Source organism: Loxodonta africana, chromosome 2 (assembly GCF_030014295.1).
Source record: "Loxodonta africana isolate mLoxAfr1 chromosome 2, mLoxAfr1.hap2, whole genome shotgun sequence".
NCBI lineage: Eukaryota > Metazoa > Chordata > Mammalia > Proboscidea > Elephantidae > Loxodonta > Loxodonta africana.
In genome coordinates this window covers 134994689-135008715 of record NC_087343.1, presented here as the reverse complement: position 1 = coordinate 135008715, position 14027 = coordinate 134994689, and the positions used below count along the sequence as shown (strand labels likewise).

The following is a 14027-nucleotide window of genomic DNA, read 5'->3' as shown; positions in this document are numbered from 1 at the left end:
TAAGCAGCATAGCAATGAGTGATTATTTCTCAGTGATTATCGTATTGCTTCTATTTATATTTAGAATGAAGTTGGTATATTTGAAAAAGTATACTTTTGGGTTTGCCAGATATTCACATTAATTGTGGTAGTAATTCATCAAATTAATAATAGAAAGCTACTGAGAAGTCATTTAAGTTTACTGGTTTGGTATAGTATTTGCATCACTGTTTCCCCCCTACCCCCAGAATAAGCCCATAATTTGCATTAGTTAGTGAGGAGATGCTTATTCTATCAAAACTGGGTTTACTGGTACAGAGTTCAAACACAGATATAGATCCACCAGCCTTCTTTTATAGCCGTTTTTCCCCTTGCAAGTATATAATCATCTCAGCAATCTGTTGAAAGTCCCAACTTAAATAACAGTTTTTTTCTTGAAGATATGATTAGCCAATTACTTTTCAAGCACTTAAAACATTTCGGAGTGTATTCTTGTAGTTACTGTGCACCCCCCCAAAAATGTTATTTTACTTCTTTTATTTCCATTTATCAGATTGATCCTTTATCTCTGCACAAATGACAAAGTTAGTGGAGCTGGGGTATCTAAGCATAAAGAAGCTCCTAAAAAATGAGAGCATTAACCCCAACCCAAAAAAATTAACCCCAAGTGCACTTAATTCTCTGAATGTCTTGCATTCTCCTGCTCAGACTTGAAGTGGGCACCTGCTGTTTAATGTAATTAGTTTCAAAGGGAATGTCAGATCAGTCCTCAGGAGTTTTCTTTGACCCAAAACTCTTCGTAAGAAAATATCAATGAGACAAAACAAGAAAAGTTACCACAGTTGAAAAGCTTCCCCTCACTGCGTTATTTAGAGTCTTGCTTTAAGAGTCCTAGTTGCTATCTGTCTCAGTTATTTTCTGGTTGCAAAACCGTACTCAAGACAGATTGCTCTAGCAAGTTGCTGTTTTCCTCTTCCAAAATTGAAGGCATGCTGTGCTGCATTGAAAAAGTCAGAAAGCATTAGAAAATTTAACACTGGTTTTTAGTATTTATTGTCCTAGTTTTCTAGGGTTGCCATAACAAAATATCACAAGTGGATGGCTTAAAGAACAGAAATTTATTTTCTCACAGTTCTGGAGGCTAAAGGTCCAAACTAGGATATTGGTCTCGTTGATTCTTTCTCAGGGCTTTCAGAGAGAAAATGTTCCATGCCTCACTCTCGTGTCTGGTGGCTGCTGGCAATTCTTGGTTTTCCTTTGCTGCTTTAGCCTTCATTATCACCAAAAAAAAAAAGTATTTTTTAATTTCTTCTATTTTAATTTGCCAGATTAATCCCTCGTCTGTCATTCACTCTTCCTTGGTGCTTCATCCATCATCTGTCTCTCTGTGTATTCACCTTCATAAGACACCGTTTCTGCGTGCCGAAAGGACTAGGTTTAGGACCCACCCTATTCTGGTGTGACCTAATTAACATAACAAAAGAAATTCTGTTTCCAAACAGGATTGCATTCATAGGTTCAAGGGTTAGAACTTCAGCATATATTTTTAGGAGACACAATTCAACCCATAGCATTTATTATAAGATTTTTAAATGAAAGACAGATTAAACTAGTTTTTAACCTGCGTTTTTCCATGCACATTAAAAAGTGCACTTGCTATACCAGGCTGTTTCTGTTCTGCCTTTTTATTCTTCTTGGAGTTCAGATTATAATGAAGTGTAATAAAGGAGCAGGATAAGCTTGTCAGAGAATGACAGCATTACTGTTCTGTTGAATTCTTTTTTCCCAAGGCTTAGATGAGCAGTTATTTTGTTGGTAACCTGTGGGCAGCATTATCTAGTCTCATGACCCTCTTTGTTTATTTCCCTTTTGTCTCCCCCTTGGTTGAGTCTTATTTAAATGATTAGCCACACCTTGGCTGTGCGCCAGAGCTGAATGGAGGGGCTGTGGGCCCACATACAGCCAGAAGGGTGAATGGGGAGTAATAGCCTTGGAGGACCAGAGGGTGATGAGAAAAGGGAGGGGGGAACCCCGGGAAACAGGGCAGGACCTGTTTCCTCAACATTCCCACCTCCAGGGGCTGACCCTTTCCCCTGTGGAGGATCTAGGCTTGATTTTATTAAGAAGAGCAGTGGGTTGTTTTCAGCAAGTCAGTTAGCTTCTCAGAGTCTTCTCAACCATAAAATAACGCTTGATCTTATCTACCTCAAAGGTGGTTTTAAGGATTAAGTGATCTAATACATGTGAGGCCACTTAGCAAACCATAAAACACTATGCAGATATGCGATATTGCAATTATTTCCTAGCAAATCCTTGCTAAATTTTCTACCCATTTATAAATCCTATCTATAGCATCTCTGTGAACCAGACTTCCATCTACTTTTGGGTCAAATATTTGCTGCGGTAGTGCTGTCACCTCCCACAGCAAAACATTCCATTGGAAGACTTCAGTTATAAAATTTATCTTTATATTAAGCCAGTTTTTACTTTTGTTGGTCCAGATTTTGCCTCAGCCCCAGATGATATCCAGCCCCTCAGTGGCCTGTGTTCCCAGGGACAGCCATGGGCACAGATGAGAAATGAATCTAAAGTTGTTACCTTCAGACGCCAGAAGCATGTCTTCCAGGTTACTTGCTGTTCAGGACATCTGATAGTACGTGAAATTTGTCTCTGGATAAGCAGAGCTTTACTGAGCCTTTAAAAATGCTTCATTTTTTAAAAAAAGTAAATTAGTATTTCTCCCTCAAACTTAGCTAAGCTCTTCCATATATAAAACTTCTGCTTGAAGATGTATATAGCCATTTTAAATTGCTGTAATATGAATGTAGACCTTTGTTATCTCACTTTAATTGCTCTTAATAGAAAGCTGTTAAAAGATCATAAAATTTGTGATGAAAAAGATCTATTAAAGTAGAATTGGATTTTCTCCCACCAGCCGATGCTAAATTATTCCCTATGGCTCATTCTACTGTGATTTGGACAATCCTTTGTAAAATAAGTTTATTGAAACCCGTTCTAGTTCCACAGGGATGCTGTCTGTGATTTATTTAATAGACCCAATTTGGTAGGATATTTTTCTGGATAACCAGCGTGCATTTTTCTTTTAGTCTCATCTCATTACCTGTCTGCCTGATTTCTTTAGCGTTCGACAATATGTGTTCTCGGCACCTGCTGAATTAGGCATACAAGTTTTTCATCTCTTGGTCCTTTTCTTGCTTTTTATAGACAGTGCAGTATATGTGTGAACTAAATGCTTTTTCATTTTTCATATGCTATTCTTTACATTATAGACTTTTTTTTAAAACTAGTGAATTAAAAATAGAATATCAGGGTTGTTATTTTATTTAATTTTTTTAAGTGTTCTACTCAGCATTCTGCTCTGTTGGCTAGACACCAGGACTTTTTAACCATCTGCAGAGTCAAGTGGTCTGTATCAGTAGGGGTAACAGCCCAAATAAAGGGACTTAATCTAATTGGGGTTTATCTTTCTTAAGTATCTGTCAGTCTAAGGGTATGTGGTTGTGGGTGTTGGTTCAGTCACTCAGCAATGTCAGGACTTGGATCTTTTTAATTCTTTTGGCTTTTCCCTCATGATCACAAGGTGAAGCTAAACTCAGAGGTCAAGCCCACGTTCCAGGTAAGAGGAAAGGAGAGAAGAAGTGAGCAAAAAGTTGAGGGCCAGGGGAGCTTGACTGTCAGTCCTGTTTAGGGAGCTTTTCTTAAAATGTGCAAGGGAACCTGGGAAATGTTGGGGGGGGGTTGTTGTTGTTGTTATTGGTTTTTGTTTGCCTTTTTTTAGCTTGGTAACTTGCCACGGCACCCACCCCCCTCCCCCAACAAAACTGGTATTCTATTAATGAGGAGGACAAGAATAGATTTTGAGTAGGCAATTGGCAGTCTGTGCTGCAGCCTCCATTGGCGGAGGGCATACAGAGAATTCAGGGGTTTCTGCACAGGTACGCAGCAGCTTCCTATCATCATTCTGTTCCTACTTTCTGGCGGAGCCTGGGGAGCCTATCAAAAAAAGGCTACTATAATCTGGAAAACCTCCAGGGAAGGGTCCATGTTGCTAGTTGTAATCCTCTGAATAAACATCTATAAATTAATTGCAAATTATGGAAAGATTTATTTTAGGGTTAGATTTGAGAGGACGGCAGCAGCAGGTATGTTCTTCCTTCCATGGACTCAGAGAACAAGTTCCAACTCGGACTTTGAAGTCATTGCCAACCCATGTACATACAGGCCTAATTTCACATCTTCCCTGCTATCGTGTTCTGTCTCCCTTGGCATAATCCCTTTTGGCTACAATTAACCCACCTGCGTTTTTTATGTAAATGATGTGTGCAGCTGAGAGGTCCAGGGCCTCCTCCCACCTTTCTTTGTTGTTTCTTAAACAAGTTTGTTTTTAACTTTAGTATCTATTTTTTTTTTTTTTATCAATGAGCTGGCTCCACAAGGACCACTTTCCATTCTTTAATATTGTTTTTCTGAGGATTAGTTACTGCATCTTGAAATAAGCCTCTTCTCTCATTCTTTAGCCATTTCCTTTCTCCTTGGGTTCCCACTGAATACTGTGCACTCTGAGCTTTGGTCATCCAAAAATTCTTAAATGTGTGTAAAACATTAGTTGCATAAATGATAGCATTTAAATGGGGGACACAATGCAGTGCTTCTAACTAGACAAATAGAAAATGATCATAGAGGTCTTCATTTAAAACAGATAGACAAACCGCCGTTAGCTCTGTTGACTGTCTTTAACCATATGGAGTAAGAAGGTACATACTCAGGAAGGCCTAATCAGTCCAAACTGTACCTCTTGGAACCCCACTGTGCTGGAGCTGAATCGGACTGTACGGTATGTAAAGAAAGAGAATGCCAACTAAATAAGCCAGAGGAATAAACTAGATAGTTGGGGGAATGTTTAAGGAACTTTAGAGAGCAAATTGTTTTCAAGCACCTTAAACACTTTAAAAACATCAATTCATCAGCACAAAAAGGCTATGCTAACTGTAAATCTTTCATTAAAAACCAGTCTCCTGAGGCTGTCTCCAGGCAACATTTTACAAGGCTTGTTCTATTTCCTCTTTAAAGTAATAAGATAGCACTTCCATAAGCATATCATAATTTGTATTTAAATTAGTGCCTTACCACATTATTTGAATTAGTAGAATCCCTTTTGGTTTGCCTTGTAATGCACTGTTTTATTCAAATGTGTTAGTCCCCTGATCTTAGTTCTGACTTACAGATAAGGAACTAGTTTATAATTGCTTTTAGAATTTGTTTTTTTCCTATTGGATCATCAAGAAAATGCCTTATGAATTCTGGTGTATCTGTGTGTAAATTAAGTCACCTATTTATTCAGCAATGGCTAGATAATTTGAATGGGTCAAAAGTGTATAAACTGTGGCGTTAGTATTTTACGCAGTCATTTGCTGAAAAGAATTCAGGTCAAGACAGATTTTAAAATGTCGTAAGGCCAGATGTTTCTGTTTTTTGTTTTGCTTTCAGTTTGTTTGTTTTGTTAACATAGAAGAGAGACTAATTGAACTTACTGCCTTTCTTCTTTTAGAGTATATACTTATAGGAGCCCTTGTGGCACAGTGGTTAGAGTATTCGGCTGCTAACCAAATGTCAGTGGTTTGAACCCACAAGCAGGTCCGCAGGAGAAAGATGTGGCAGTCTGCTTCCAAAAAGATTACAGCTTTGGAAACCCTATGGTGCAGTTTTACCCTGTCCTATAGGGTTTTTTTTTTTTTTTTTTTTTTTATAGGGTTGCTAAGAATCGAAATTGACGTGAAGGCAATGTTGTTTTCTTTTTTTTTTTAATGTATATGTACTTGTAAGGACCAGTTGAGATGTTAAGGCAAATATAAAATCCAAGGAAAATCAGAAATGAATTTTAAGGAAAACAATTGCCCTTAAATTTATTTGTGGTATAAATTAAGTCCATAAATACACTAGGAAACATGTAATGAGAAGCATAAGGGATTCCAACAAAATTGAGTAAGAAAAGAACTGGGTGAAAAAAAAAAAACAAAAAACTGGATAGCATAGTTTTATTGTGCATATAGTAAATGTTGATAAATATTTATGCAGTGAATGAATGAATGAATGAATGACTAAATGAATCGATACACTGACTGGTCAGTTACTCAGTCAGGCTTTAGCAATAGAGAGATCTGGATTCCAATCCTGACTGTGTCTCTTACCTTCTGGAAACTTGAGCAGGCATGTTAGCCTTTTTGAGCCTCAAGTAGAATGTGGATGATGATATTTTGTGTCATATTATTTAAGGATTAAATAAAAAGCCTGGCACAGAGTAGACGTTTAATAAATATAGTTCTTCTTGTTGTAAACCATATGAATTGCCGTATTTGGTAGGTTAAAACTGTTTAAAGTTAATGAGACTCAACCTAACATTAATAATCACATCACTTAAAATTATTCTGTTGGTCCATGTCATGGATTGAAATGTGTCCCCCTAAATTATGGGTCAACTTGGTTAGGCCATGACTCCCAGTATTTTATGGTTGTCCTCAGTTTTGTGATTTTCCTATGTGTTATAAATCATAATCTCTGCCTGTGGTTAAAGAGGATTAGGGTGGGATGTAACACCCTTGCTCAGGTCACATCACTAATCCAATGCAAAGGGAGTTTCCCTGGGGTATGGCCTGCACCACCTTTTATCTTGCAAGAGATAAGACAAGGGAAGCAAGCAGAGAGTGGGGGACCTCATACCACCAAGAAAGCAGCTCTGGGAGCAGGGTGCGTCCTTTGGATCTGGGTTCCTACGCAGAGAAGCTCCTAGACCAGGGGAAGATTGATGAGAATGCTGACAGAGAAAGCCTTCCCCTGGAGCTGACACCCTGAATTTGAGCTTTTAGCCTGTTTACTGTAAGGAAGTAAATTTCTCTTTGTTAAAGCCATCCTCTTGTGGTATTTCTGTTATAGCAGCACTAGATGACTAAGACAGTCCACAAGAAAGGAAACTTAGCCCAGCTGAGACTTAAAGAATAAATAAGAATTGGCCAGTTCAAAAGGGATGGGGAAGCCATTTTCAACTGCAGAGCTATACCCTTAGTGAAAGGGCAAACTAAGTCAAGGTAAACTATTCTAAGTACAGGTACCAATTTATTGTCATCGAGTCAATTCCAACTCATAGGTACCCTATAAGACAGAGTAGAACTGCCCCATAGGGTATCCAAGGATCAGCTGGTGGATTTGAACTGCTGACCTTTTGATTAGCAGCTGAGTTTTTAACCACTGTGCCACCAGGGCACCAAGTACAGGTAGTCCCTGACTTATGAAGTATTGGAGTCAGGAGGAACTGCACTTAAAACCATCAGTTTGTTTTGTACGTCTTATTGTAAGTAATCTGTACTACATACAATGTTGCAGCATATACTTTGCTGACCTTATTCTCAGATGTTCACTCACAGGTGTTCAAAGATCAGATTTATAAAGATATTGATAATAAAAGGCAATAATAATGAAAACTTAGGGAAGAAAAGGTATTTGACTTATGTCAGAACTGACGTAGGAGAGAGTTGTCAGAACAGAACCCTGATATAAGTCAGGGACTACCTGTAGTGTGTTTGGATAGACTCAGTGACTGTTATAAACTCTTCACTGTAGGATAGTCAGAGATGTAGTCTGCTGGGCTAGGACTGTACATCCTTTTCAATGAACAATGTTTGAGCATAAGACCCCAGTGTATGCATATTTGATGATAAATTATACCCATGTTTTACTGTCAGTTCATATATTAGTGGTCTTGCTTGACTCCCCGAGTGCCTGCAACATACTTTGGAGACCACTGGGCTATGAAAAACCCACATAGCACAGACAAAGGTCTTTCTCAGTACTTCCTAAACATGATTTATGAGTTTGAGGTTCATGTTATCAGTACCGTCATAGTATAGGAACGTGAAACTGGAGAATTAATATAATTATCAGTTCTAATGTGCTTATTTCCCTGGGTTCCCACTGAGGAGGAGAAGCAAAACCACTTAGGAAGGACATATCCTTCAACCTGGGCTGCAGTGGGTTCTCACAGGGATAGCCCTGCTGAGATGAACTCATGAACCAAAACTACAAAACAGAAGAAAATAAATAGCTATGAATGAGAGCCAACAAACAGACAAAAACAGCAGGATTAAAACCCAAGAATATCAAGTAAAAACAATTTAATGAAAAAACAAAAAGTAAATATGTTTAAAATAATTGAAGGCATAAGAAAACATCAAGTATCTAAGAAAAAAGAATAGGCAGATTTGATTTTAAAAAAAAAATCAGACATGAAATGAAAAATACAGTTGTTAAAATGAATTCACTAGGCTGGTTAAGCAGCTCAGAGACGGCCGAAGAGAGGATCGAAGGTGCAGCCCCTGGATCTGAGGAACGCTCACGCTGCTCCAGCCACAATCAGAATACAAATGAGAGATCGTGTCACATACAACCAGGTACCACACCCACCACCCACACATGAACACCCCTGGATGGCCCCCAAATCCGCAGCAGAAAGAACAAAGTCCTTCACGTGACCTGGAAGCCCCACCTAGCTTTTGCAGCTGAGCTTCTCCTGTTCTCTGTCCCAACTTCATTGTTTTTCTACCTGCAGCCACACTGGCCTACTTTCAGTTTTTCCAGTGCCTTTCTTTTCACCTTCTCCAGGACTTTGAACATGCTGTGCTTAACATGTCATGCTTTGTGTCTGGAATATCCCACCCCCTCTACCCTGATTAGTTCCTTCAGTTTCCAGCTCAGGGGTCACTTCCCCAGGGATGACTTCCTTCACTGTGCACATTAATAAGGGTGTTCTGTTACTGCTAGCCCAAGAAACTAGCTGCTTTCCTTCCAGGTTCTTCTTTCAGTTTATAATTTACATTTTGTTTGTAGTTTACCGTTTGTCATTTCACATTCATTTGTGTGGTTACTTGAACACCATTCATCTTCCCCACTAGACTTTAAGCTCCCAGAGGGCAGGATGGTGCGTGCCCCCAGCACCGCGCTGGTACATGTTGTTAGCTGCCCTGAATTGGCCCCAACTCATGGTGACCCTGTGCACAGTGGAACAAAAGCCAGTCCTGCACCATCCCCATGATCAGTTATGGATGGGACAGTGTTCCATTGTGATCCATAAGGTTTTCATTGGCTGGGTTTTTTTGGAAGTAGAGCACCAAGCCTTTCTTCTTAGTCTGTTGTAGTCTGGAAACTCCACAGAAACCTGTTCAGCATCATCACAACACACAAGCCTCCACTGACAGACAGGTGATGGCTGTGCTTAAGGTACATTGGCCAGGAGTCAAACCTGGGTCTCCTGCATGAAAGGCGAGGATTCTGCCACCGAACCACCAATGTATCATGCTGGCACGTAGTAGATGCTAAATATATATATTTTTTAATATGAATAGATTTTCCAGAAACACACAGAAAATAATTTTTGGTATTAAAATATCTCAAGAGATTATTGGTTTTGTAGAGTTTACATTGTTCCCTGGTTAGTTTGTCCTTTTAGCCATATTATCTGAAATGATGCTTCTTTTTTTTTTTTGTAATTTTCCTTAGGCAAACTATGTTATTTCTTTGCGTAGATACTTTACTGTTTTAAATAGGCCCTGTTCAGCATTCAGCTTTTAGTGCAGGTCCCCAGATTTCTTGCAAGATAGCTATAAAGCCCCCTGAAGCCATAGTAGATGGTTGTTTGAATTCCATGGACGGTGCAGTCTTTACCAAGACAAAGGGTGGGTATGACTTGGGGACGGTGGCACACAAGAGGATGCGTGGTGCAGTGGCTTCTTGACATGCGCATCTGATTTTTATTTTTTAGGTGGTCATCACGATCCTTAGATGTACTTATTGGCTGGCTTTTTTAAGTGTTCCTTTGCAAACCTTACTATGGCTCATTTTGTGAAATTGTGAGCAAATGCTAGGAAGTGAATAAGTAAAAGGCTGAGGACTGCAAAGCCTCTTTGAGCTGGGAGGTGTCAGTCCCAGTGGGCAGTGACACTGGGGCCCACTTACTGCAGTGAGGAGATATTGATTTTTCTCCTCCCGGTTCTCAGCTGCACCTCTGCAGTAGGTATAGTATGAAGCATCTTCCCTGGTGAAGAGAGGAAAAACTGTCATGAACTTTGTCATCCCAGCAATTGGCCATTTCAAACCAACTCCGTGGAATGGGAAAAGGGCCTTAAGGACATTAAGAAACCCCCCGACTTAGTTCAGTACCCTGGCTTTTGTGATAGAGAGGCCCCCTGCAGTTTATAACAAACCATGATAGACAATGGGAAGAAACGCGTTTCTTTTTTGACGGGTGGGGGGGATTGAAAAGAGAATAAAAGGATCAAATCAGTGAAAACGCAGCTCTGTGCAGTGATCTTCGAAGGTTAGCAGAGTGGTCTTGTCCAAGTTTTCAACAAGATGTTCTGTTCCTGTTATAATTGGCTGCTGGGTAGGTTTGGACCTAACTAGAATGCCAGCGTTCGATTTCACCGTGTCCTCGGCGGAGATGTGTCACCATTTATGCTCGCCTTGGTGACAATTTTCTAAAATGGAAACTCGTGGGAAATCATTACAGTGTTTATATGTCTCCCTTGTTGGACAGTGTTATCCTGTGATATTTTACCAGTGTTTTCCACTGCATGATGGCAGCTAGCGAAGGTTAAGGCAGAACAAGTCCCTCTGTAATTTTGTGACTATATTTTACTTACTGAAGAAGAAAAGATAACTGACAATTAAGTATTTGGGATGTCACAGAAAGAACATGTGCAACTAATCAATGGTATCCTCTGGGAACATGATTTTATAAAGCTGATAAGGTAGAAAAATCAGAATTTTGTGATTTGTGTTACATGATGATAATTGCGCCTTTTCAATAAAGAAGACATTTCTGCGGGAGTAAACAGTGAGCTTGCAGCAGATTCTGTTAGCAATGCTGTTTGTTGTCTTTCTGCCTCATTCAGGCTACTTTTTATAAATGCTTTCCTGCAATATATGATTTTTCCATTTATCTTTTAGCGTGATATTTATGAAGAAATATCTGGTCTTTTTTAAGGAAAGTAATTTATTCTTTGAGAGTAATATTGTGTAAAAAAAAGAATAATTTTTTTTTTTTTGCTTCTCACAAGACAAAATTCAGTTGTCCAATTTTAATATTTATCAGTTAGAGTAATATCAAAGTCTGTCATGTAGTATATCATACACTTGTTACAGTTCTTTGATTGAACTGTTTCCTCTGTGCGTCTTAATCATAACCTGCTTTGTAGTCTCCAAACTTCCTAAGTAATAAATTGGATAGAAATTTCTTTAGTGCATTTTTTCTATTAATCCCATGGTATTTCCAATCTGCGTATTTGTAGAAAAACATTGAGAGCAAATGGTATATAGATGCTCTTCCCATCCGTGTGCCACTTTCGCTAATTTTAACGCACAAATTTCAATTAGAGATAGACTTCTCCTCTGCTCATGTTGACAGTACTTTCTTCTCATTCCTGCAGCTTTGAAAATGGCAGGTAACCAGCCACCACGCTCCTTAACAAAACAGCTAGCTACTCAAAGATCAGATGTCCTGGCCCTCCGTTGCCTGATTCCCTTGCTTGGTACCCACTATTAAGTGACCTCTTCTGATGAAAACAGTTTGGGAATCTTTTAATCATTTTCTTTGCTTGCTTCCAGCTCTTCCTAAATTTATTCTTAATTTCTGTCTGGGGACTAGAGAATGATGCGTTGAGTGGAGTGAGAGGATTGCTCTGCTCATTTTACACATTGTGGAGGCAACGCTTCTCGCCAGACTGCCACTTAAGACTGACAGCACTTGTGCATAGACATCCATTCGCCCTCCTGTCTCTGAGTAGCTCTTTCTGCCCGTTTATACCATCTCACTCAGCACTTGGACCTGTAAGTTTTAAAATAATGGAATTTATTTCTAACTTTTTCCAATGTGTTGAGTTTATTTTAAAATCTGATATTTTACTGCAAATATTAGTTGCCTAGCCATGCACCCCAACTTGCATCAGGGAGTGAATGAGGGGTGTCAGAATTCTACCTGCCAGAGTTCTAGTTAATCAGATTGCACCGGGCCTGGGACCCATCACTGCCCAACGGTTCCAAATATCCCTCCCATGCAGCTTAGCGTCCTAGTGTTTCACCAGCTGCACTCTGACCCAGCCGCAATAGAGCTTAAAATCCTTGTTTTCTTAATGTTTTGCTAACTTTGGGAACCCTTGTCACCGCTGACTGTTGCGTTCTAGAGTTATATATAGAAGACACAGAAACCATGAATTCTGTGCTGCTGTCTAGGATTGGTTCTGCTGTAGGATTTTCGTTTATCAGAAAGAATCTTTCACTTCACCAGCCAGCCTCATGACCAGACTAAGATTTCTAACCACAGCACAGAGCCGAAAGCATTAATGAATTCTAATAGCAAGGCGCAGCATACAATCCAGAGGTTCTAATTGACAAAGAGGTAGAAAACTGAAATGAGAAGGCCAGCATGTCCTTTGGGAAACTGGCATACAGCACAGAGCCCACAGTTCCTCAGGCTCCAGGCCAAATGAAAAGTTTGCCCAGTGATGTTACTATCACCACTGAGCCAAAAGCAGGGTCCTAGGCTGAGCTGACAGGGGTCTTGTGAAGCCCTCGGGTGTAAGCTGAATCGTAGATATATGTGTGTTTCTCAGTGAGCAGGGTGTTCAGCTTTTATCCACTTTTCAAAGGGATCCAAGCTAAGAACCTCTGTTGACTAGACGGACAATAATCCAGACTTTCAAGACTGATAAAATAGGTTGTTGGGAGTTGACAAACAAAAAGACTCAGAGAAGAGAGAATTAGCACTTACCGAATGCCAGCTGTGGGCCAGGGGCTCCTGGAGACATCTTACCTAGTCCTGACAGTGTTTTAACCACCAGTTGGCATTGAGTTGATTCCAACCTACGGCAACCGCGTGTGTGCCAAAGTAGAACTGTACCCCATGGGGTTTTCAGTAGCTGATTTTTTGGAAGTAGATCACCAGGCCTTTTTTCTGAGGTACCTCTGGGTGGACTCAAACCTCTAAACTTTGGATTAGCAGCCGAGTGTTAACCATTTGCAGCACTCGGGGACTCCAACAACCTTTTAAGGTAGGCATTATTAACATTTGCAGAAGAAATGGAAGACCAGAGAGATTAAGACACTAGCCCAGACCACACGGCTAGCAAGTGACAGAGGAGGGATTCGAACCAAGTACTGTCTGGCCCCAAAGCCCACATATTTCATACTACACCATACTGCCTCTCTAAAGAACAAGATGACCGACCATTAAAGATTAACCTGAAACAAAGATAAGCAATCCAAAACAGTGGGGGATTATGATTCAATATGCAAAAATGTGACTTAATTTTTAAAAAATTTTTTAGAAGCTTAACTGTTGAATAAAGTCAGATGATTTAGACCAGACTGGGGTCCCTGAGCATATGAGCAAAAGCTTTTCAAGAAACTGAGGAAGTTGTGTATGAAACGATCATATGGCCCCACTTCACTGTTTTGTCCATCATGAAATGAGCTCATGTGTTTATGATTTGGTTGATCTGATTTCTCTCTCATACCTCTGTACTAATTAATGACAGTCCTTTTGACATATTATATTGAATTAGGCAAATTCTACTATATTGTACATCATCTCTGTTTGGACTTAAGTATTAATTCCTTTCTTACAAGCCTTCTTGATGGAGCCTGGGAAATGTCTCTGCCTGCGTAACGGAATGCTTAACTAACTCCCCAGTGTTGCCCTTTTTATCACTGTAAATCCTGAAATACATGCCAGTCATTGTTTTATGGAAAATATTTGAGGTTAATCAATGAACATTTAACAGAAGTAAGTACAAATTTCTGGAGTTTTCAATATTCCTTTTTTGCCAGTATGCTTACCTAAAACAATGTGATCATCTACTTGAAGTACTCTGTTTGGGAGGCCGAGTAGGATTAATTCCTGGCCTGGTGTTGCAGTGTAAACAGCTTTTTGCCTGTCTTTTGTCATTAATGATCATGCTGTAGATGCAGCCAGTGCATTGTAA

The 14027-nt window shown here is 39.6% G+C and overlaps 1 protein-coding gene across 5 annotated transcripts in view; it reads left to right on the top strand.

The window, feature by feature from the left end:
* SNX24 (sorting nexin 24) overlaps positions 1-14027 on the top strand; it is a 192696-nt gene that overhangs the window by 136546 nt on the left and 42123 nt on the right. For 3 of the 5 annotated variants that reach the window (XM_064275901.1, XM_064275903.1, XM_064275891.1), the window contains one exon: positions 11653-11874. The exons of 1 other annotated variant lie outside the window; for it this stretch is intronic. In XM_064275901.1, coding sequence (XP_064131971.1) covers positions 11653-11874 — 222 coding nt within the window. Of the gene's footprint in view, positions 1-8315; positions 11577-11652; positions 11875-14027 lie in introns of all 5 variants that reach the window. One more of the 5 variants, XM_064275906.1, reaches the window with a different exon arrangement.